The sequence below is a fragment of the Rhipicephalus microplus genome, chromosome 7 (genome assembly GCF_043290135.1).
Source record: "Rhipicephalus microplus isolate Deutch F79 chromosome 7, USDA_Rmic, whole genome shotgun sequence".
NCBI lineage: Eukaryota > Metazoa > Arthropoda > Arachnida > Ixodida > Ixodidae > Rhipicephalus > Rhipicephalus microplus.
The window spans coordinates 88,882,600-88,908,092 of record NC_134706.1 but is presented as its reverse complement, the minus strand read 5'-3'; the positions used below and the strand labels follow the sequence as shown (position 1 = coordinate 88,908,092).

At 44.6% G+C, this 25,493-nt stretch overlaps 1 protein-coding gene across 11 annotated transcripts in view; it reads right to left on the bottom strand.

Moving 5' to 3' along the window:
* Positions 1-611: 611 nt before the first annotated feature.
* The window catches only part of LOC119180354 (uncharacterized), a 73,075-nt gene continuing 48,193 nt past the window's right edge, over positions 612-25,493 (bottom strand). For 8 of the 11 annotated variants that reach the window (XM_075869445.1, XM_075869446.1, XM_075869447.1 and 5 more), the window contains one exon: positions 612-3,043. In XM_075869445.1, coding sequence (XP_075725560.1) covers positions 2,501-3,043 — 543 coding nt within the window. In that variant the 3' untranslated portion in view covers positions 612-2,500. The other 3 variants (XM_075869453.1, XM_075869451.1, XM_075869452.1) reach the window with 3 other exon arrangements.

Sequence of the window (25,493 nt, the reverse complement as noted above, 5' to 3'; positions counted from 1 at the left end):
TGCTTTTATCAGTTTTGAAGGATGTAAACGACAAAGATCCTGTGCCTAACATTGCAGGTCAAATATCGCGGCGTGACATTGGCTGAGTGATTCCACTTCCTGACACTGCCGTGAACAGACGTGAAATGCTACGCTTCTCTGGAGTAGCATTGGCAACCGTGCCTAGCCAAGTTTTTTCGCCAAGCGCATTTCTGCCTCAAATATTTTGCTGTTGCTTATCGGCCTATCGCTCGTGCAGAAAGCCTGTTATAATGCAATATTGCTCTACTTAAACTACCATGTGTTATGTTATGCACAGTGAACTCTGAAGTTACGAACACTTTGAACTACACATTGAAATATCGCGGTATTTGCTGCTCCGTCAAACTTTATTATTTGACCAGTTTGATATCCTTTGAAAACACGTGAAATACTGAGCTATTCTGTCCTAGGTTGCTGCTTTAGCATCCCAGCACACAGCACATGAACCCAAGCATCACGATTCATCCAAATACGGCTGCCAAAGTTTGTTGATACAGCTCACCAATGCAGCTGAACATACAGAGTACTCCAAGTACCGGCATGCATCGCGGCAGTGATGGCGTAGTGTGACTCACGGCGAGATCAGTCTATTAGTGAACTAAGATAAACAACACTACACTTTTTATTATTGAATTTCAGGGTAAGCGCAGTTCGTTAGGTTATAGAGGGCATTCCAAAGCAACCTATGCAACTTCTTGTGGCAACGTACATGTCATGCATGGTGATCTTTCCTGTGCTTAAAGGGGCCCTGCAACAGTTTTTTGAGCATGGTAAGAAAATGCTGCCGATCAGTAGTAGAGGCTCCCGACAACACGTGAATCAAATATTATACTGCAGCACGCGGCCTGGAATTCACAATAAATTATCAATGTCAGCTAAAAATTCCTTTCTCTTCTCTCAACAAATCACTTAATAAGGCCAAAAATCACTCGTAGTAAGTCAATCTATCAGCCATTCGCTGATTCGAACATGGTGCTCTCGGTCGTTACAGAGATCGCCGAGGGAGGCCGTCACTTGTTCAAGCATGAGCGTGCAATCGCACTAAAAAAGCCACGTATTCGACGAAAAAAAAAGTGGTCAAGGTCACGAGGCGCGAGTGAAGTTTTTTATTTGCCCCTCCAACCCATCCCTGCTTAGCTTCCAGTGCTTTCGTCAGGACGAGAGAAGAGAAAATGTGATTCCAGTTGTGACAAATCCTTGTAACTCCGCTCGTACTGGATGAATTTTTTAAATGTTTGCGGCATTCAATTTGTGAGGCAATACGCTTTTCTAGTGAATTAATTCTATGGTTACTCAAGAAAGTGTTTTAGGGCCCCTTTAAAGGAATTACGCAAATTGTGAAATAAAACCATATGACTGCACTCATGTGCTACCTATCAACTATACTTGGAATGAAAGAGCAGTGAACACAAACCATAGTTAAATAAGCAGCTTTGGCTTCTCAACACATTAGCATTTTTGATGGCAGCACACAGCCAGGGAGCACTGTCTTCCCTGTCAAATGGGGTTTACGTTCAGCAACACAATCGACAGCACAACAATAGAGCGGGGCATGAGGTCAGTTTGTGGTTTTACTTCATACAAAAGATTTATGGCATGTTTGGAGTAACTGTCCATAAATGAGATGGATGAATGAGCAAATTAATGAACTGCAATTAGACTTTATATCGACATGGCAACATTGCTGCGTGTGAAACAATAAACTATGGTCTCTCTCCCCGAAAGGAACTATGATTGGATACAAAGCAGCAACGGTCCGCACAGCGTTGACCCGGTTGAAACTGGCGTCGACACAGGTGCTGGAACAAGGATTTGAAGCCAAACTCAGTGTAGCAATTACTTGATAAACGTTTGTTTGAAACGCAAAGACACAAGAGGCGGGATGCTTTGAAGACGCGTTCGGCTTCCTTGGCTCGCATCTCGTCAGTGTTACCCACACGCCGTCTGTATTCTTGAATGCGACTTCGTCCCGCCCGTCGGTGCGATTGTCCGGCAAGCAGCGGCACGCTGTCCACATTGTCGGCGCTCTATAATTTTCGAGATGCAAGCGGCGCCCGCACCTGCCATCTCGGGGCTTCTTCTCGCCAACAGATGGAGAGACATGGCACGAATGAAATGATGCCCATGTGAGGAGAGGGCTCGAGCGGTGGAGAGGGTGAAGCGAGAGAGCTGACACGCAGCGAGCACTCGACAGGCGAGGGAGAGACGTCGCCGCGTACTGCTAGAAGGGTGTGAGCTACTTGGCACTGCTCCGCCACCTGCGGCGAGGGTAATGATGGGGACGGAGAGACAGCATTACACAGGCTAGTCAAAGAGCTGCTTCGCATCTAATATTCTGACTCAATCAGTGAGGGACAGTCGTAAGAGACCACCGCAAATAAACAGTATATTCAGACTCAGTCAGTGAGTAACGTCTTCTCACAAATACCACAAGTGCATTTCACAAGGCAACGTTTATGTCCCCAAATAGCAGATGCATTCAAGCGAGCGTTGCTGAAGTGCCAGGGGATTCGCTGTTGCCATCCTCTTCTGGAGCATCAACCCCCTGTGCCGCGGCACTTGCTGCTGCTGCTGCTACTTGCGCCGCTTTTGTTTGCCTGCGCTCTTCCCACTTCCGCCTCACCCACGGTTTCCTATTCTTGGCCAGCTTGTATCTTCTCTTGGATTGCTTGCATTTCTGAGAAGGAACCTGAACCGTCTCAGCAACATCCATAGTGTCTAAGACGGCAGGCCAGAAGAAGTACGAGATGAAACGCGCCTGCAGAACCTCGTAATTCTTACGCATTGTCTGTAGCTCGCTGCAGCGAAAGCAGGGCTTCTGCAAAGCCTTTGCAGTGATGGGCGAGAGCTCCAAGAGACTTCCCGATGCGCACTCGGTACAGCGAATGTCCTCGATGCAGTCGGCATCAAGAGCTAAACAGAGTTCAGAAAACATGTGGCCGTCTAGCAACCTCGGCAAGGATTCCGCGAGGTTACCGTTGGTAAAGCGATCCAACAGCCTCCCAAAAGCAGGTACAGTGGTCTGCAACAAAAAGCACACACAACGCTTCCTGAATATGGCTAAGTATATTTTTGGGGGGGCTAGTTGCATCATGGTTTCGTGTAGGAAAAATATTTCATTGCTAAGCAACCCACAGACAGACAAAGCAGACGAGACTCGACTAACTACAAACTTGAAGGTTGGTTTCTTGCGTAGCTGAGAGCCTGCTCTTCAAAAAACACAATTTACAGCTTCGCTGATAGCTCGGTCTCATTCTCGAATGTCTGTGCGAAAGGCTGCTTGCCTTGCCATGGCCAGGAGCTGGTGATGTTGAACAGCCAGCTTGAAGCTATAGTTTGGTACTTTTTTCGAAATACTGCAGACACTGTTCAGTGGACTGCAGTCACTTATGTGGCTATGCTATTGGCAGCCATCCTTTCTTGCTTCAGCCTTGGCGGAAGGCTAACTTGCGTAAAATTCCATAAGAATTCCGTCGCCTAGACTTCAAGGTTCATGGACTTACAATTGTGCCTGTTAGATGAAGATTCGGCTTGCTTCTACCATGACACAAAGGTGGTCATAGTACAAGTGTACTTGCCGCCAGAACTCCGACTTGAGGATTTTTATAAACCCGCATGTGTCTTTACAGTGGAGTATTGGCGCCAAGTACACTTGTACTATGGCCAACTCTGCCTCATTTTGGTGGAAGAAAAGGATCACTATACGACTGGCATGCGCTACTGTAAGTTCAAAAAAGCTCGCAGCCCAGACGACTAAATCCTACGGCATCATACGCGGGTTAGCCTTCCATCAGGGCCAAAGCAAGAAGGGACGGCCACCGATAGTATAACCATCACAGGTGACTGCAGTCTACCAGACAGTGTCCACAGTATGTTGGACAGAAGACCAAAGTACAATTCCAAGCTAGCTGTTCAGTGTCGTCAGCTCCTGCATGGCGAGGCAAGCAGCCTTTCACACAGACGTTGGAGAATGGCACCAAGCTATCAGCAAAGCTGTATATTCTGTTCTCTCAAAAGTAGGCTATCCTCTACCCATGAAACCTCCATTTAAGTTCAGAGTTAGTTCAAGTCGCGACCTCTGTCTGTGTGTGTGTTGCTTTGGGCTAAAATATTTTTCTTTCAAATAGCTTTCCCCATGTTTTCTAGGTTGAATGGAAATTATGCAAGCCCCATAAATCACCCATCTACAAGTTTAACAACGAAAAGGTCTTCACTGCTGCCAAATTTACTTTCCGGGATCCAGCTGAGCAGTAGAGCCAAGTAAACTGTAACCACTCTTTACTCACCTGCTGAGCACCCAAAGATTTTATGTTACTAGAAAGCCTGACTTCTAATAGCTACTGCCCTAATTAAGACAAAAGGACAAACTATTTGACTTAACATACATCCAACCCAATTTCAATACAGTCAAACCCCTTTATAAGGGACACTGATATAAAAGAAAAATGAGTATAAGAGACATTAGTGTGCCTACAGCAAAATACAAATGGATAAAAAAATGCATATGAGGTACCCTGCTTATAAGAAAGATCTCATCTAAAAGACAAGGATTGCTGCCTGGGACATGCCTCAAATAAAGGGGTTCAACTGTATATATTTTTTATATCTTTTCTTCACTACCTTCTGTGACATGCCAGTATTGAAGACATTAAATTAGTAAATGAGTTTTTCATATCTAAAGAAGTCATGACACAGCAACTTGAACCCAATCTAACTTACATCACACGCACGGGAACATACAGATGCCATCTCTACAATACCAGCAAAAAACACTACAGCCTAAAACATACTTCAAGTGAGTTTCGAAGTTCATAACAGCACTGATAAGAAAATTGAAGAAGAAAGCAACAAGGTCTTTGTGTGGGAATCGTTTGTAAGCAATGTACCTTACAAGTTCTCGTTGGGTTACTGGAGATGTGTGCGAGATGAACAACACTGCATCAACTTAATCACCTACTGATTCCACGTAACACACTGGCAGTGAAATACTACTTAGCAACTACAGTCAAATCCCGCTACAACGAAATCGATGAGACGTGTGAAAAAATTTGTTGTCGCAGAATTTCGTTGTAGGGAAGCTTCATCTATTCGCGGCGAGATCGGGCTATACGTGGCAGCACCGTCCCCGCGCACGTGTGGATAGGCAGTCGGCGGTGCGTATACAAATACACACAGCGGCGCTTCATTGCAAGTGGCCTGAGCCGATTGTCGGTGGAAAAAAGGCGTTGACTTTAGTTAACTGATAATATCTATGCTCCTCCCAGTCGAATCAGTGCACAGAGCCTATGTAAGCCGCGAGTGAAGCGCATTCTGCCTTCCCAAGAGATGCTCGCCCTGGGTAACTGTCTTTCCGCGTTCGCAATAAATAACGCCTTAGTTGTGTTCTTTGTACGTGGTTAGCTTGTGTTCTGCCTGCTATGCACCTATTTACTTATTTACTTCTTTCTCATCTGCATACAACAAATAATAGAAAACGAAAAATCGTAGAAAACCTGCATATCTGTGTGATTGGTTCAGTACTATTGTGCGCACCTTATATGCGTATGCATTTTTTTTGTTCTCATTTTCTTATGGAATGAGGGACAGCTGATAAGTTTAGTCAGGAAAGCTAAGTAGCTGACAGCGCTTTGTGCTACACTGCGTTTACCACGTATACGCACATGTTCTTGCACCAGTAAAAGTATAAAAACATTGCATAGGAGTGCAGCAGGAAGCTTTCATCGATGGACTACACGCATGACAGTGCCTCAATAAATGTCTGTTTAATAAAAGAAACATGTTTTGTTTTCCAGACAAAATATGGCCGCTCTCTTCCGCCAATCAATAACAATGCCACACAAACGCTCAAGACAATGTAAAACAGATGAGATATTCAGTAACATTTTATAACATTATATGTCAGACATGCAGTCTGAATTAATTTTGAACGTCTGGGCTCCTGAAAGCGTTCTTAAATCCAAGCACACAGTTGTGCACGACAGTTCTGTTTTAAGTACCGATGTGTCACAGTTTATGTGATAGTAATATTTCTATGTAGTGGTACCATGGCCAGATAAACACACTAAGGCTCCTCGCATGATTATAAACTACAGTACCGTAGTTGTACACCTACCAACTGCCTGCAAGTGCATGGCCTAGAGCCTTTTTTTTTACGACCGAGTCGCCATAAAATGCTGAATTCATATAGCATTCAATCGTCCTTATGTTTGGGAGGATGCCAAGAGCATTTTGTAATGTGCTTGAAACAGAAAGCGGCACCCACTCTAAAATTAATTTGATAAATGCAGGTTACGATGAGAATAAACAGCACTCTGTAAAGTTGCACTCGCCGATATTATTACGATGCCATAGGAGCTGAGCAAGACCAAATGCTTTCGTACGTCCTTTCAGGCATACGTAGAAACAGTTACACTCGCGCTGACATGACCAAACAAACCACACTTTAAGATTGTACATAATGTACGTGCACATAGAAGCATGACGTGGCTAGCAGACGACGCATGGACCAGTCCAAACTTGCCCACTTCAACCAGTTGCCACTAGGCGGCGACTTCGCTCGATCTCGCGGCAAATAGACCACAACATATGGTAAGATCTGATAATTATGACTCGTCTTTTGGTCCCAGCAAGCACACGCATTGAACTCTCGCTAAGTCAGACCTACCTGGCCGAACACAGAGTAAGCGTATTTTCTCACGTACGATGCCATCAAACTATACAGAAAATTTGGAGCTGCAGTCGGAGTGCGGGTTATACCTGAATTTCAGTGCGCAGGTTGGCTTCGTTGCAATGCAAAGAAGCCGGCTTTGCGTCAGTACGCAGATAGCTTTTTCTTCCTCCCGCGGTGTGTGGTCGGGGGGGCCGGTTATATGCAGGGATGGGTTATACAGAAGAAAACACGATATTCAGGCGACCCTTGAAGCGTGCCGAGTGCACAGCGCCGTGCATGAGCGTGCCAAAAGGCCAACTGGTAACTGAAACTGAAAGTGATAAAGCTCTGTACTACCGTGGCCATAAGTGAACGACAGGAAGGCCGGAACGCTTCGAATCATTTTATGGCTCTTTTACTTTTAATCTACAGCTGTGTTAGCTGTGCACCTTCGGATCGTATTCCCTATCGATGAACAAGACGATAGCGACCGCGGTATCCTGCGCTGCGGTTTTGTCAAACAGTACTTGCATTTGCAATTTGTACATGAAGCGCTGGTTGTGCGCGTCACTTGAGAACTGCGTCGTTGCTACTTTTGCTAGCATCATTATGTAAGAAATATTGAATTGAGTCGGCGCGCGTTGACTGTGCGCGTACTTTCATGGTCCCCTATGATCGCGTTCGACAAGATCGCATTTGAGTTCGCAGTGGTTGTGGCAAAATGCAGTTAGGCTGGGGCTAGGTACTTGCTGCTCGCATGTGCGTTCTCAAAACATGTGGTTGTCATTCAGAATCGCACAGCTAGTGACGATGAGCGGTAGTTTTGTTTTAAGCACAACCTCAAAAACATAACGTGTGGATTCTTAAAGATTACGATTTCACCGCGGCCCGCATGTGCATCGAGCCCGCCGGCAGCATCATGGTGAATGGGCGAGCTGTTGCCGAGAATCTGAATGAAAATAAATTTGGCGGGATGTATGTGTGGTGGCAGAAAGCCCGTCGCTGATGAAGACACTGTTGTTGCGATACGGCCATGTGCTCTAGCTGTCACGACCGGTTGAGAAATGACCAAGTCGATAAAGGAATTTCATAACAATACTAGCCAAGTTCCTTTTTCTTATGGGGTAGTTTGCGAAAACTTCCTTAAGGTGGAAATATCCCGGAAACGTATTCCTTGTGACGAGACATCTTTTACATCGTTTTCTATGGGTGGCTGACAGCGAATCGAAAATTGTTCGTTGTGGCGGAGATTTCATTGTAGTGGACTTCATTATAGCAGGATTCAACCATAACGGTATTCTCATTGCTTTGTTTTCAAAAAGAACAGTGACACAACTGAGAAAAAAAACTTTACACTCAAAAATCGATATAACAAAACATCAGTTATACTGAAGTGAATGAAAAAGTCTCGCAATAGATATAGTGTTAGAAGTATACTTTTACAACAAACTTATTTTTGTGAAATATGCAACTTTATTACAATAAGGTTCGAGTGTATTGCAGCTGGACAAAATGCCACATATTGCTAGTGGCTCCACTGCTGCTGCTGCTGCTGCTGTCAAAAGCTTCTGCAACTGGGTACCCTCAAACGTTAGGATGTCTACAGAAAAACTAGATATTTCAACTGCCAACACACTACAGCTTAGTGAATAGATTACTGTTGCTCCGATGTACAAAGTGCAATTAGTATGCCGTTAAAACACTACATTGTTCAATCTTAGTACAAATCAGCAATGCCTACATCATGACACTTACATGTTACACATACACACTGCTACATAGCACCAATGTGGCGATGTCACTGCTTCCTTCCCCACTTGTCAACCTGCTACTTTACAAATGAACAGAGCGAAAATGCTTCAGCAAGCCTCGTATTACAACTGCTCCAAGGCCCACAGAAATCATAGCCTCAGTTGAACGACAACCAGAACAAAACCACAGCCACCAGAGATATTCAACCAATGAATCAAGCTTTCATAACCGCTTTCTACACTTTCTCTGGCTTTTGTGTAAACCGCCGCACTGGATAAGCAACGTGGATTGATGATTGAGGAAACAAGCACTTGCAACGCTCATCACGGCATACAAAACAGCAGCGCTGATGATATGACAGAAGGTGGGCAGTGATGTCACTGGAATTTGCCGTTACTTGATCCCCTTCATAAGAGAGACGCATTAGAAAGAATGTCTTGTCTCTTAAACAAGGTGTCTCATAAGCAGGGTACCAGGCATGCATTTTCTTATCAGCGCCTGTTTCAGAACAAGCACACTGGTGTCCCTTACACCCGTTTGTCTCTTAAATCAGTGTCTGTTATAATGGGGCTGGATTACACTTGTTCTGGAGAAGGCCTAGTATGTCAGGGAACCCTGAACTGCTCTTCGAAATTTAAACTGCCTCCGTCATAACATACAACCATATAATTCAACATACGTCTCGCACTTGGGCAAATAACTTTTGTTGTCACTATCGATGAGTCAGCAGCTACTGATTAAGAGCAACTATTCGAAAACTAGGTTGGTTAGTGGTGGCAGCAACAATGTTGGCCTCTTCGTAAGCACACAGGCACACTTACGCGGCACCGGCAACGTTGGCCACGATCTAGGCATCGATGCAATCAGAAACAGCTACGTCGTCACCTGCACTGACGAAGTAGCTCGCTAACTGAGATGGTGCCTGGAAAATCTAATGTAAGTTAAGAATTTGCCAAGACACTGTAATCCATTGTTGGCGGTCATGACGCACTTTCAGTTGTCACCTGGCACTAATACCCACAATAAAACAGTTCACAACATCGCTCCAAGCACCAGTCATAATTTTTATGGCTACGTTTGGCCCAATGTTTAGCTTGATTTCTGGCTCGAGGATTTATTAAGGACGAAGCAAGTACACGAAACCCACAAGTCGCATTTGACGGCACTGCCCACAAATGAAACAGCAAAAGAACAAGTTTGGAGGACATAGGGCAATGGCAATATCACCTGTGGCTTTGTCGGTTCTGCAGCAGGCAGTCAAATCTTCGGTGCAATAAGCAAGAAAGAGCAAAGCCTCCAAGATGTGTGCTCGAAAACAAAAAAACACCAAAAATATATCATGAGGTCGCTCATTTCGAAGGCTATGCCTTTCGGGCCCATGTGCCATTGTACGTGACCAAACAAGAAAGGGATTGCAAACAGTGTAACAGGGTCGTCAAGTCACTTTGTATTCTCATTTTGGTGCCCTCAACAATTGGCCTTTTTAAAATGCACTAACCCCGCATGTTAAAACCGACAGAACGCAGATTTAACATACCGGTACATTCACAAGTTCTATGCAACAAACCAGATCAATGCGATAGAATAACCCTTTTTTTTCGCCATTTACGCTCAAGGAGGGACCTGAACTTGCCTGAACTTGTTGTACAGCGGCCAGAAATATTTGCCAAAAAAAAGGCACTTTCTGGGCTTTAGCACGGCGCAGTGTTCGATTAATAACGAAGGCTTCACTCTGTGGGAGTTTGATATCCGTGCGCAGTAGCTCCGTACTTCTTGCATTGGAAATTTGAGGGGATTTGTTCAATATATCTGAGTTTGACATATCTGCGATCGACTATATTGAAATTTGGCCTTTCATGCAAAATAACCTCACCACATGTACATGTTTTTTTTTCATGAACAGTGCCACGGAAAATGTATCAAATAATGGGTTGCAAGAAAAAAAATATCCATAACAAAGGTCTAGGAGCTGTTCACCACAGACTGATGTGCTGGCGAAGTCCCCATCAAGCGGCTGTACGGTACAGTCACACACAATGTGATGTGCAACATGCAAGTCGTGGTCGAAGCGGTGCCGAGACTGCGTGGTGGCATAAACAAAAAAGCAATCGGGGACATCAGCTATTGGTATCGGTTTCAGCTATTGGTATTTCCAACAACAATTTTATGCTCTCTGGTGCTACAGCGTAAGCTTTTGGCCCCTTCAATCAGGGCCACATTGTCGCAACTCATACAGAGTGCCAGTACATGGATAGCAGAAAGAAAGACAGGGCCAACGCAATCATAACAAATGCGAGCGAAATTATTGTCCACATCCCATCACGACAGCCTGCCATCATAATCTTAGGTTTCACGTCTCGAAAATAACACAAATATCAGAGACGTCATACTGAAGAACTCCGGAAATTTCAACCATCTGGTTGGTGTTATGATGCTATCACATTCATTGCTTTGCGCTTGCGACAAAACCGACTTTTTTTTTTTTCGCTTTCTCCCTTCACATTCTTGCATTGCGTCGAAGCTGCCTTTCAGACTGTGTATACTATGGTCGAAAATGTGTTACAGCGACGCCTTGACATTTTTTTATGTGCTTCACCGCATTACACACTGGTATAACGGCAAACCTGCCTTTAGGGCTCTGTTACGGCCGTAAATGGATAGATAGACTGACGAAAGCACTGAATCGAACTTATGTGGTAAAGGTGCGGGCTTCAATTATTGACATTTCACATCAGAAAGTCTAATAAAATCAGATGAATATTTTAATGAACTGAAATTTCGCATGTTTTTATACGTCGGTGTCTACAGGGCAGATTAGCAACTGGAAATTCGAAGGGAGCATATGCCATTGTCCAACAAATCAGCTGGGTCTTGACAGAATTTGAGGAGGGAAGAAGTAGAAGAAATAACGTTTTCTCCTTTCGCAGTTGTGTCAGCACCACATTGGTTGCCCCAAATCATGTAAATAAATACTTTTTTCTCTGTACTGCCCTGTCCTTTTGGTGAAGTGTGGGAGGGCGCACCACCCCTCCCGCACTTCACCAACCTAGCCAGAAGAAACGCATCCATGTTCGTATCTCGCAAGAATGTGCTTTCGGATCATCGGCAATCTTTTTTCTGTAATTTCACTTCGATGTACTCGAAAAGTATTGAAGAAATATTCGACAACTATATGAAAAATATTCAATCCGATTCGCCTTCAATTTTTCAATTTGTAACATTAGAACTTGCTTCGCATCAGAAATTTTGCTCTTTGCACAGCTCTAGTAAATATCTCATTGGATTCAACTAGGCCAGCGTTGCATGAACAGAATACATGAATCCGGCGCAAAGTAACAGGGGAACGCTTTTCTAGAACAGAATGAGAATTGAAAATTAGAAATTAATTTGTAGGGCATGCTTGCTCTGAATTTTGCAGTAGTCCGAAGAACACACAACATGCAGACCTGTTCTATGGTCACTGAAAAAGTGAAAGAACTTCTGTAAATAAAGAAAATGAGAAGAAACTTGAGCAGCTTCACATTCAAGAACGGGACGAAACAGCGTTTTGGGCCTCATTTGCAATGCCCTCGCATTAGATTGCCATGCTTCGTGTCTAGGTGGATACATCAGCCGTGCTGTTGGGAAAGGAACTGCGTGCAAGACACCCGCAGTGTCAACTGCCAGCACAGTTGCTACGTACCCACCAGGGTGTGTCGTATTGTGAAGTACAGTAGGCGCTCAATAAACAGAACTTGATGGGACCAGGAAAGTATGTTCCAATCAACAGAAATTCGATATTCTGAGAGATAAATATAAGTGCAGAAAACAACTACCAAACGAATCATATCAAAGGCACTTGCTCCATTTAGGCAGCCGTTTCGCTCAACAAATTTCCATTTACTCAGAGTCTACTGTAGTGAAGCAGCCGTTATGTGTCTGTGAAGCACTAAATGCATCTACAGTACATTCTTTTATATACAGTACAATTGTTTAGTTTTTCAATTCTGCGACAGACTGGCAGGCTCCTCTTAATTTCAAGTACCCCCCATAGCGTACAGAAAGAGGGGCGCAGAGGATATACATGGCGCTGATTCGCACTGTGCATATCGCCTGCATCAGCCTCATATTGTACATAATTATTTGGTGACATTTTTGTCCAGGCTATTTAAGACACATGCTCAGATCATGAAAGGGACACTGCAAACCTTTCCAGGTAGTCGTCTAACGGCTTCAATAACAGAGCTTCCAGCTTGCTGCCTCATGTATCAACAGCCACGAAAATTTTTATCAGAATTGGAACAGAATTGGAGGGATTTGCTGGATGCTTTATGCGCTTTCTCTATGTTTTTGTACGAGCGAGCATGCTGAAGACTGAGCAGGGAGGGGATGACAAAGGGGGCAAGAAGATGGGTTTCTTCGTCAGCACACGTCGTGACCTCGAGAACTTTCTTCTCTCTTTTTTTTTTTTTTTTTGAACACGTGGCTCGCTGTTAGTGCGAGTGCCACTTGCACAAGCCCACCACGTGCGTGCATTCGCCACGTGCGCAGGCTCGCCACATGCGCAGACTCGCCACATGCGCAGGCCCGACGTGTACACGGGCTCGCCACATGCATAGGCCCGTGGCAGCCATCCTGTGGCGGCCATGGCAACAATGCAACTCACGGAGCTCAAGACAGCCAACGCCCATAGACTTTGGGCATATGGTGCAGTTATGTGGGCATGTGGCATTCTTTGTAAAGAAAAAAGGCAGCAATTCCTAGCTAAATTAGACAATTACTTGTCCATTACAGGCAACGTGCTGCACTACAATTACTCAGGGTGTCTATCAATTTGCTTATGCGAAATTCCCCAACTTTTCCAGGTTTTCCATGATGATTTCAAGCAATTCCCATTACCATTACATCTGCTTGGAAAACTCCATGCACTAAAAACAGACCCACGAGTGGTAAAAAAAAGTAAGGCAATCCCATAGAATAAGTAAATAAATGCATCACATGAGCTCAGAATGTTCTAAGTGCGTGTGGTAAATATGAAAAAAAAATATATATGTATATCTGGCCAAAATGATACCTCTGAGCCAGAGAATTAGCAGGTTAGCTACTTGGCAGAATGCGAACACACGAGTTAAAATTAACAGCAGCCGAAAGTTCAAAGGAGCCTACGACAGTTCAACAACGCAGCCAAAGTTACTAGGAAATCTAGAAGTGGCACCATCTCGTGGCATCTGTTAAAAGGAGGACGCCTGAGCCCGGCCATTTCCGCCACCGAAGTATATTCTAGTTTACTATAAAGGTTACAGCAAAGGCAACTTAAGATGTGGACTGAATTGAATCAGATCAGCCTCCATTTACTGAGCCTATGCTATTTACAATGTTGATCAGATTGGATCTGATGCGACCATATTTACTATTGATTTGCATCTCTACCTAAACTGTACACTTCTAATATATTCTTTTCAGCAAAAAAAAAATAGTAACTACATACTACTCGTGCATTCTGTGCACCATGCATTGACAATAGACAGTTATAGTTTACCGTAAGAACCATAGCGGAGGTTAAGGAAATGGCGTTGCAGTGCAGCAACAGCGTCTGACAGCTGACAGCGTCTTATAGTTTAGCGGGATAGCGTTTACGTGATTTATGTGCCCCAGCTGGGATGGTGGCACCACCTATCGGGGGGTCGGGAAGTAAGAACAGAGAAAAGGAAAAGAAATAGAGAATGTCTACTTGTGTCACAGCGCGAAGCATTGCTACAAGTTTATTTTAGTTATATTGAAAGTAAATAAAGATAAACCACGCACCAAACGCGAAAAAATTTATGTTGCAGGTTTGTTTACATACATATTGTAGTTGGGCCTAGACACATTCGAAATGGGAAGCTATCTCAGAAACTACACCAATGTATCCATAATACTCAGTCGTCGCAGCTAACTTAAGGCAAGGGAAGCAACTTCCTTTGCTTGCTTCCTTTGCTTTGCTTGCTTCCTTTGCTTCGCTTGCTTCGCTGCGTTTGCAGAGAGTCCTTTGCTGCGAACACAGTGAATCTTTAGACAACTACACCAAAATCACTTCAACGCGAGCATCCGGAAGCATCGCCATGTTTTACGTACACTACGTACACCTACACTAGCACGGTAACGTTAAATCTGAAAAATAGCGTGCGTACGGTAAGCGGTACGGGTAAGGTACGTATCTGCACATGCGCACTTCGATTCCACTATCACGATATTGACACAATGTGACTTCAAATTACGCGGGCTAGCAAATACTTGTGCCTTCTAGATGATTTGCGATGCACGAGCCTGCGGGACCCAGCTGCGCGCGAACCGGGTTGAAAAAAAAGAAGAACATAGAAGAAGAGGCAGAAGGCAATCCTTGAGACAATCAAGGTGTGCTATAATTCTCGGGCACAAGTTCGCCCAGCCTACGTTAGCTTATTAAAAGAGTTTATTGAAAAGTGCGTTACAAATCTGGTGGAAGTGCTGGGTGTGATGCCGAGCTCCTCTCGAGTGACGGAGCACAGTCCAGAACCACAGCGATTTCGACCCAACGAGCTGACACCTGTTCATCAGCGCTGCAGTCGACGCCTACGTGGTGAGGGTCCTAAATTTTCACCTTTATCGACTTCGCTTGGAACATCAACGGCTGTGAACGGGTACACAACCGACATGACAGCTCAGGTCACTCCAGCCAACATTGTCGTAAACCAGCCAATGCTACCAAAGCCTTTCCATGGTGAAAGCTACGAGGACGAAGAGGACTGGCTTGAGCACTTTGAACGCGTCGCAAAGGCTAACGGATATGGGGAAGAGCGCAAACTTGGAAGTGTTTACTTCGCACTGGAAGATAGCGCACGAACGTGGTATGAAAACCACGAAGCCACTTTCCGGTCAAGGAATGATTTTCGACGGGAGCTGCTCGCTGCTTTCCCGAACACAGACTGCAAAGAGAGAGCTAAAGCTGCGCTCCAGACAAGAAATCAGCGCAATAACGAAACTGTCGCCATGTATCTGGAAGACATGTCTCGCTTATTCCGCCGAGCGGATCCAAATATGAGCGAAGACAGGAAGCTGCGCCATCTGATGCGAGGCGTGAAGCAAGAACTCTTTGCCGGACTAATTCGAAGCCCGCCGCGCACCGTCGCCGAGTTTCGTTCCGAGGCGACTACAATGGAAAGGACGCTACAACAGCGAGCAAGGTTATAAAACCGGGATGCGATTGTCACTTCCTTGGACATGTTGCCACCAGCCTTCGGTAACGGCATGGAAGCACTACGCGAGCTGGTGCGGTCTGTTGTGCGAGAAGAGCTGCAGAGGCAGCGTCTTGACCAGAACGCTCCAATGCTTTCGTCTCTGGCCGATGTGATCCGTGAGGAGGTCAGGCAGGTGGTACGCGAACCTTCGAGCAACGCACAGCCAGGGCCGCCGCTACAACAGAAGACGAGAATGACGTATGCTGATGTGCTACTACGAGGACCTCCAGCACGTGCGGACGTCGCGGCGGCTACACCTATGCAGTACCCGATGCCGCCGAGCACCCTGCAGCCAACGCCAGAGAGGAGACTAAGGAAGAGCGATGTCTGGCGCACTCCCAACAGGATACCGCTGTGTTACCACTGTGGGGAGCCTGGTCATCTCTACCGAACGTGCCACTACCGCCAGGCAGGACTCCGGGGTTTTCCTGTTAATGCACCTCGACCACGAAATGGTGAACATCCCTTCGAAATTGAAGAATACCTGTCAGGTAGTCAAATCTCAAGTGGCTTCCAACGATACCAACGTCGGGCAACGACAACGGCGAGGTATAGATCGCCTAGCCCCCAACCTTCAGCAAGCTCCCCAAGGTCTCGTTCCCCAAGCCCGCGTCGGGAAAACTAGAGTCAGCGACCTGTGGAGGCAAGGCCGCTGTCGACGCTAATGCAGAAAAACCTCCATTGCTGACTCTGAACGACGACCGATTCAGAAACCGGTGCTTCGATAGTGACGTTGCTTCCGATTTACGTGTGTTTGTTGACAGCTACGAAGTCATCAGACTGGTAGATACCGGCGCAGATTATTCAGTGATGAGTAGCGGACTTTCTAAAATACTAAAGAAAGTGCTGACTCCTTGGAAGGGACCACAAGTTCGCACAGCAGGAGGGCACCTCATCGACCCTACTGGAATATGCACAGCAAGAATCGGAATACGGGGTTTCACGTACGTCGCCAGTTTTATTGTGCTGCCGGAATGCTCAAGAGACTTGATTATCGGCATGGATTTCTTACGAGCTAATGGCGCTGTAATTAACTTGTGAGAATCTTCCGTCTCATTCTCGACTAGGCACGCGATTGGTACCTTTGAAACAGAAGAAAACGTATATGACCTTTGTATTGCAGATGATGGCGTCATGGTTCCGCCAAGATCGAGCATATCTGTCGCAGTAAACAACAAAGCATTCAGTGAATTCGAAGGATTTGCTGACAACAACACTGCCTTACTACTCCAAAAAAGGATCTGCATGGCACGAGGCCTTGTTAAGTTACGTGACGGATGTGCAAATGTTCTACTCACAAACTTTGGAAATGAGGTGCAGCACGTTGCAAAAGGAACCGTCATCGCCAGTCTGAATGATTTCGCCCAGGTTACGGAGCTGCAAACTTTTGAAACCAATGATTCTGATTTCGAAGACGTGGAGTCTGTCCTTGCAGCCATCAACATCGAGCCAGGCCTACTACCAAGCGAAAAAGAGCAAATAGAGGGTCTTTTAAGGGAATTCGCCGAATGTTTCTCGTTGTCATCTAAGGTTCGACGCACTCCTGTCGCTAAACATCGCATCATTGTCGACGAGTCAGTGAGGCCAATACACCAGCATCCCTACCGAGTGTCACCAAAAGAAAGAGAAGCTATTGGTAATCAGGTTAAAGAAATGCTCAAAGACGATGTAGTCCAGCCTTCATCAAGTCCATGGGCATCACCTGTTGTTCTTGTGAAGAAAAAAGACCAAACCTTACGTTTCTGCGTTGATTATCGGAAGCTGAATGCTGTCACCAAACGGGATGTTTATCCTCTGCCAAGAATTGATGACACTCTGGATAGGCTGCGAAATGCCAGGTATTTTTCCTCATTGGATCTTAAAAGTGGGCATTGGCAGATAGAAGTGGACGGAAGAGATCGCGAAAAGACAGCGTTTGTGACACCGGACGGTTTATACGAGTTCAAGGTACTCCCTTTTGGACTTTGTTCAGCACCCGCCACATTCCAACGGATGATGGACACAGTGCTTTGTGGTCTTAAATGGCAGTCATGTCTGGTTTATCTCGACAATGTTGTAGTTTTCTCTGCTACCTTTGAGCAACATTTGGAAAGGCTCCGGGCCGTGCTCACTGCGATCAAATCAGCGGACTTGACGATAAAACTGCAGAAATGTCATTTCGGCTTCCGTGAGCTCCTTTTTCTCAGCCATGTCATCAGTGCAGAAGGCGTCCGCCCAGACCCTGCAAAAACTGAGGCCGTAGCAAGATTTCCGAAGCCAACAGACAAAAAGGCTGTTAGGCGATTTTTAGGTCTCTGCACCTATTATCGACGGTTCGTTAAAAATTTTTCACGAATTGCTGAACCACTGACACGGCTGACAAAAGAGGAAATGCCTTTCGTATGGCTTGCCGAACAAGAGGATTCCTTCAATGAACTACGAAAGTGCCTTCAAAGCCATCCAGTTCTGGCGCATTTTGACGAGGAAGCGGAAACCGATATTCACACGGATGCAAGCAATTTAGGTCTTGGGGCCGTGCTCATCCAATGACAAAACGGACAAGAACAAGTCATTGCGTATGCCAGTCGCACTCTTTCGAAAGCTGAGGTGAACTACTCAGCGACCGAGAAAGAATGCCTTGCCGTGGTATGGGCTCTCAGCAAGTTTCGACCAGTTGGTTATCGGGTATCCCCGATAACCAACTGTTCCGTGCTGCCTTAGCCAATATTGTATATGCAGAAATATCTGATGCTTAATCTGTGTTTGTGTGACCACATTGTTGCGATAATACTAATTTGTTTTGTCTTTCCTTTTCCTTTTTATGTACACAACGTTTTTTGTAACCATGCTACCTCATGTTATGCCTTTGTTCTATACCACTCCCCTCTGTAATGCCTCTGGCCCTGAGGGTATAATAAATAAATAAATAAAAATAAATATTTATATGGTAGGCCTTTTCGAGTTATAAGCGACCATCATTCGCTATGCTGGCTGGCTAATCTCAAGGACCTATGTGGACGGCTTGCACGATGGAGCTTGCGATTACAGGAGTATGATATCACGCTTGTGTACAAGTCAGGTCGCAAGCACAGTGATGCGGACTGCTTGTCACGTGCTCCGATTCAACCTGCTGCTTCTGCTTCCACCGAGGATGGTGAAGATTTTATTTTCTTGGGAGCTGTGACACCATCAGAGATGGCACATCAGCAGCGATCCGACCCTGAGATACTCCTCTTGATCAAGTACCTACAAAAACAGTCTGTCGACGTTCCACGACCTTTTGTCCGCGCCTTGTCAGCGTTTGTCCTACGAAACAACATCCTCTATAAAAGGAACTTTGACAACAACACAGCGACATTCCTGCTTGTCGTCCCTTCACCTCTGCGACCAGAGATTTTGGAGGCTTGCCACGACGATCCATCAGCTGGACACTTAGGAGTAAGCAGAACGTTAGCACGCATCCGCACTAAATACTACTGGCCGAAGTTGCTTAGCTCTGTACGACACTATGTCAGAACCTGCCGGGACTGCCAAAGACGTAAAACGCCACCGCTAAAACCAGCAGGTCTCCTTCAACCGATAGAACCACCAGAAGCCCCATTCACACAAGTGGGAATGGACTTACTGGGCCCATTTCCTGCGTCGTCATCGGGAAAACGATGGATAATAGTCGCGACCGACTATTTAACCAGATATGCCGAGGCAGCGACTCTAGTTAAAGGATCAGCCGTTGAAGTAGCCGAATTCTCCGTCTCCAACATAGTACTGCGGCACGGAGCTCCAAAAGCGTTGATCACGGACCGAGGGACTGCATTTACGGCCGACCTGATGAAATGTATCATGAAATTGATGCACACCAGTCATAGAAAAACGACGGCATATCATCCTCAAGCAAATGGTCTAACGGAACGACTGAACAGAACGCTGGCTGATATGTTGTCAATGTACGTTGATATAGAACACCGTACTTGGGATAAAATATTACCATATGCAACATTCGCCTATAACACTGCGATGCAAGAGGCAACACGGATGACGCCATTCCAACTTGTTTTTGGCCGGACGGTAACGACACCTTTAGATGCAATGTTACCTATTGACGAGACGCCCGAGAGTTACTATGATGTTCACGACTACATACAAAGAGCAGAAGAAGCTAGACAGCTGGCACGATATCACATTCTCCAACAGCAGAAAACGACACGCATCGATACAATCTGCGAAGAAGAGGCGTCCAGTACGCACCAGGAGACAGAGTATGGGTGTGGATTCCTGTACGAATACGTGGCCCGTCAGAAAAACTGCTTCGCCGCTATTTTGGTCCGTACAGAGTGCTCCGCCGCGTCGGCTTGCTCAACTACGAAGTTACGCCAGAGGGACAGGATATTTCATCCTGACGGCGGCATCGCACGGAAACTGTGCATGTCGTCAGGATGAAACCATATCACGACAGGCAATGAAACGCTGAAGATACAACGTTCTTTGACGTTAACGACATCCCCGACGAGGGTTTGTGAATGACTGCCATGCAACCAGTTTGACACAAGCATCGGGACGATGCACTCTGGAAAGGGGGGCAATGACACAATGTGACTTCAAATTACGCGCGCTAGCAAATACTTGTGCCTTCTAGATGATTTGCGATGCACGAGCCTACGGGACCCAGCTGCGCGCGAACCGGGTTGAAAAAAAAAAGAAGAACGTAGAAGAAGAGGCAGAAGGCAATCCTCGAGACAATCTAGGTGTGCTATAATTCTCGGGCACAAGTTCGCCCAGCCTACGTTAGCTTATTAAAAGAGTTTATTGAAAAGTGCGTTACAATATGTCAGGTATCCTGGTAAGCCCGGTATATTATAACTGTCTAATGGCTAGCAATGTCGCAAGAACAGAGACGCACCGCATGCTTTTCTTTCCTCTTTCTTTCTTTTTTCTACAATGAGCACATGCAGTTTGATGTTTTGTTTCTCTGTGCCCTGACACTTAGAGTTCGACAAAATCCTCAGATGCCTGCAAAGAAAGCTAGGGGAAGCGTTTAAAGCGATTACATTCGAATATGTGGCGGTTAGAAAGAATCTGCCTGGTCACCACAACCCCCTCAATTTCACAAATAGTCACAGATGTGGGCGGATTACCTTCATATGTATACTCTTCTATGGACATAATGCTAAAAACTCATCAGAGATTTATAATACCATCTCAAGAAACTGAAACAAGAAATTTAAATGCTAGATGAAGTTACCCAACCCTACCCTTTAAACATGAGTTACCAGCAATAAGTGCGCAACTGAGGGCATTTTCTGATGCATCGCAAATAACAATAATAATGATAGTAACATTAATATTACTAATCAAAGGCATAAACAAGCCTGGCAAGTCTCTGCTAATGGCAGTTCTATCCAAGCCAGAAGACCTTCAAGCCGAGCTGAAATCATGGTCAAGGCAAACATGCTCAAACTTACCAACGTGTGTAATTTTGGGGTTGAAATGTCAAATATGCTGTGCGACAGGTAGAAGCAACAGACATCGATTGAGTGATTGATATGCGGGGTTCAATGTCCCAAAACCACAGTATGATTACTAGAGGTGCCGTAGTGAAGGGCTCCGAAAACTTCGACGACCTGGGGTTCTTCAATGTGCACCTAAATCTGAGATCATGGGCCTACAGTACTTCTGCCTCCCTCCAAAATACAGCCGCCGGAGCCAGTTGTGATCCCGCGACCTGCATGTCAGCAGCCGAGTACCTTAGCCATGTGACCACTATGGTGCGGTAAGCAAAAGACATCAAAACAGTGGATTACCAACATGGAATCTAAGGAACGCTTCAGACAATGTGAAGGACAAGTTGCCGAGTGAAACTTTCTAAGATAATTTGTATGCTCTAGGCTACCACAATTTCGGCAACCAGTACATCGATGAGACCATTGATCAAAAAAAAAAAGTTAAACAACATGAATAGTATGACGTAAAAAAATACTGTGTGACCTCATATGCCCTCGTTTAACACATGGAATCTACAGGCCACCAAACTGACTAATCAGGCGCGTGTTCTAGCCAAAGAAAAGCTTTCACCTGCCTGCACCTGGAATACCAGCACATACAGACAACTGCACTTACACTGGACAGGAGTGATGGGATACTTCGGACAATGCAGTCCCATTGCTTATGTCACGTACTTCGGCATACTTAAGTACCCTATGTCTTTGTTATGGATATTATTGTGAAGAAGGCTCCCGTGGGGGTGCCGAAACACCAGTAAATTTTGTATTTCTTTGGTAGCTGTGTCCCTTGGCTTCTAAGAAGCAACAGTTATGCACTGCTTTTTATTATTTTTTTTTTCATGCATCTTCTCGCTGTACACAGTAGTTGCAGCCGAAAAAGTGGCTTTATAAGCTTTTATGAATGGTAATGTCTATTTTTGTGATGATTGCACAGACTGTAGTCAGCTTGCATGACTACGCCAGATTTTTCAGAAATTCCCTCACTTTTCTAGAAGGGTACAAATTCCCTGACTTTTCCGGGTTTTCTAGGTTGGTAGACGTCCTATTTCTCGGATAACCGCCAGTTGGGCTTGCTGCTAAAAGTTCATGATGAAACAAGCGCAATATGCACGAAGACTAACAAAGGATACAAAACAGAGCACTTACTAGCTACTGGAAATTTTTATTACAGAGAGAACATGTTTATATATGCACCGAACGAATGTGTGTAAACACAAACCACCCGTATTATCATGAACAATGTGAACCGACAAAAGACCGCTATGATAAACAATCACATACAGCACAGAGGTACGTGTTGAACCCTAAATACAGTGGACTCTCATTAAACAAAACTCAGTTAAAAGAAAAAGCCACATAAACGAAACTATCTAGGCACATTTGGCTGGTCTCCTATATATTTATTGATAAAAAGTTTCGTGTAACCGGAACATTTTTTTTTTTTTTTTTTTTGCTTACGTCGGTTAAATGGAACTAAAACGCGCAAAAGCCATGAATGGCAGAAGTGGCCGCGGCAGTCTAGCAACCATGAAACAAATTCCAGAGTTAGCTCTGCCTAGCCAAGCCAATTGAGAGATCGCACATGTCCGCACACGCCGAGCAGCAATCGACGTCTCGTCGCGAACTTGAGGACAGCCTTGAGGAACCTATAGCTGAGGTTCAAGATGAGGACCTGTGCTCAAGAGGTGATGAGATGGTGTGTGATCGCGAGCTCATTTCAGTGGCTGACAGTGCAGCAAGAGATGCTGTCATCCTGTTGCAGTGATACTCTGAACACAATGATGGCACTGAATTCCTGCCCAGCCCTTTAGCAATGCACTCCTAGTATGTGAGAAAGTGCTTGAACAAGGCCAAGCAAATTGTTATCCCCTCCTTTTTTCGGAGTCAGCAATATTAGCAAAATTTTTTTTTTCTAATCAACTATAGTGGCGTTGTATACTTCAAAATCTTTCTGTTCAGTCAGCGACAGTTGGTGCTTTTAAGGTGAAGTCATATTTCATTAATTTTGTGGCCTTCACTTGAATGAAACTTCACATAAATAGAACAAATCTTCTTGCCCCTTCGAGTTCCATTTAAGAGGAGTCCACTGCATACCAAAAAACCAAATTCCCTGAGCCATGTTACGTCCAAACAAGCAAATTCAGAATCTGTTATTCGAACACAGGCTTGGCTTATGCACTTATTGCCTCTTTTCTTAATTTGGAAATCTTCAATTATTTGCTTGTCACAAAATCAAAGAAATGTTCCGTTCGCATATTCTCGGTAGCGTTGACTGCCGTTCGGCGGCGTTGGTTTGACGATGCTGAAAAGTGTTTCAGGGCAACATTAAAGAAGCTCTGCGATACCTTTGCAAGCAATCATGTGATTGCTTCATAATAGGATTTCAGTGGCCCATAAATATCATGGTGCAAAAATTTTTCGAGTCCATCAGGTACAAAATGAAAGCAGTATAGAGGATGTTCTGTCTGCTGCATAGTTTGCCACAAAGAAAGCAGGGGACTTTGGGACGTTCTTAAAATGCAATTATCAATTGATTGATTGATTTCCCTGCACTGTTCAGTGTAACACTTTTCTGAAATACTTGTGCAAACCTGCAATACAGGTTGGCAGCTATATGTTCATGAAGTGTAGCCCCCCCCCCCCCCCCAGGGCCCCTTTATGCTTCAATACCAACTTTTAACAATCGAATTGCTACAAAATCATAAACAAACAAAAAGCACATAAGGAAGAAAAAAGAATGCTTGCAACAGTCAGTATAGCTTGATCCTTCCAGCACTGCATACCCCTAGTGGCTAGTAAGGTGCTACTGAAGGAACCTGGCAAATCTTCCTCAAAGTAACTTGTGCATTCTGGTGGTGCACTCATTGGAGCGTATGCAGAGCAGCAGTTATGTGAGCTATCATATTTTTTAGCATATGAGACAAGCCACACAGCATAACATGTGCAAAAGCTCCACTCACAACAATCACCCCAGAAACCTGCATTTTTTTCTTAAGCCTTCCCATGAGTCTAGGTTGCCGTGAAGATGACACCTTCACTATGTAAAATAATTTAGGTAATCGCCAGCTCTCAAACTTGAGAAAAAAGTACTCTTTCTCTTGCTATTAAAATTTGCTTGTTCGTTTCAGATTGCCCACTTATCCAAACATACAATTTAGTTCATTTTGTGGAAAATTACCTTTTCAAGTGAAGTTTAATTCATTCAAAATGTCAAAGCAACAAAAGGAAAAAAAACGTAGGATGATCCACATATTTGTAGGATGAAGGTAGAAGTAATCTCATTAAAACAAAGTTGCATCTTACATGAAAATAGGTTCATTATATCTAAAAATTTGTTATAAAGGCTCATTCTAAACATTATATCCATCCAAGACTATTTTTCATTTACTTCATTATGGCCAATATTTTGTTATATCAAGGTTTCTGTGTAATTCCATATAGTTTTCCCAAGAACAAAGCTCCCTGGTTTGAATTTGGTGTTGATGAAGTCACTCCAAGACCAACTCCCGTAAACTAGAAAGCTTCTTTACAAAGAAATTCATACAGACTTTCTCGCAGCTTGCTACAAATAGATGGATGCAATGTTACCTACAACTAATAGACAAGAAAGCTACGGAAAGTATAGGAGATGTTATTTGTGGTAATCATGATGCAAATGCGAAAAAAGCAAAGTGGATGAAAAGATGACGTGCTGCTGGCAGGGGCTGAAACCTGCAACCTTCTAATAACACAAACGATGCTGTACACACTAAGCTACAGCGGCGGTCATCCTTCAGCCCACTTTATGGAGTACATATGTGCATTTTTAAACAGCAAGTAGCCACAACAGCCAGTTACCACAAGCGACATTGACTGAAATGAATTCCCCCATACTTCCCTACACTTTCTTGCCAGTTACAATCGAACCCCGCTACGACGAACGCCACTTCAACGAAACATCCGCGAAAAATTCTCGGAAGAAAAAATTGTTGGTTCCCCATCAGCAGTCCATAGGAGTCAATGCATCAATATTCTGCCACAACGAACACCTTATCTTTTGCCATTTCGTTAAAACGAAATTCGTTGATCAAACTCCAGGCTCAAATATTCAATGGCATGCAGTTAACAAAATCTCGGGGATATTAATATGCACTTTCAGAACATAAAAATGCATCTACGAAGTCTAAAATGCGCATTGGCCCAACCACAAACTGCCGCTGTTTCTTTTCTCAATTTTTCCAGCTTCTAATGAACTGGTTTGCTATACGAAGGGTGAATTTTACTAACTTTAACACATCTATTTTACTGGTATATGACCTGCAAGATGCCTTTCAATTCTGTTACCTATCATTCAAAGCAAACAGCGTGGTCTAGGAAGGA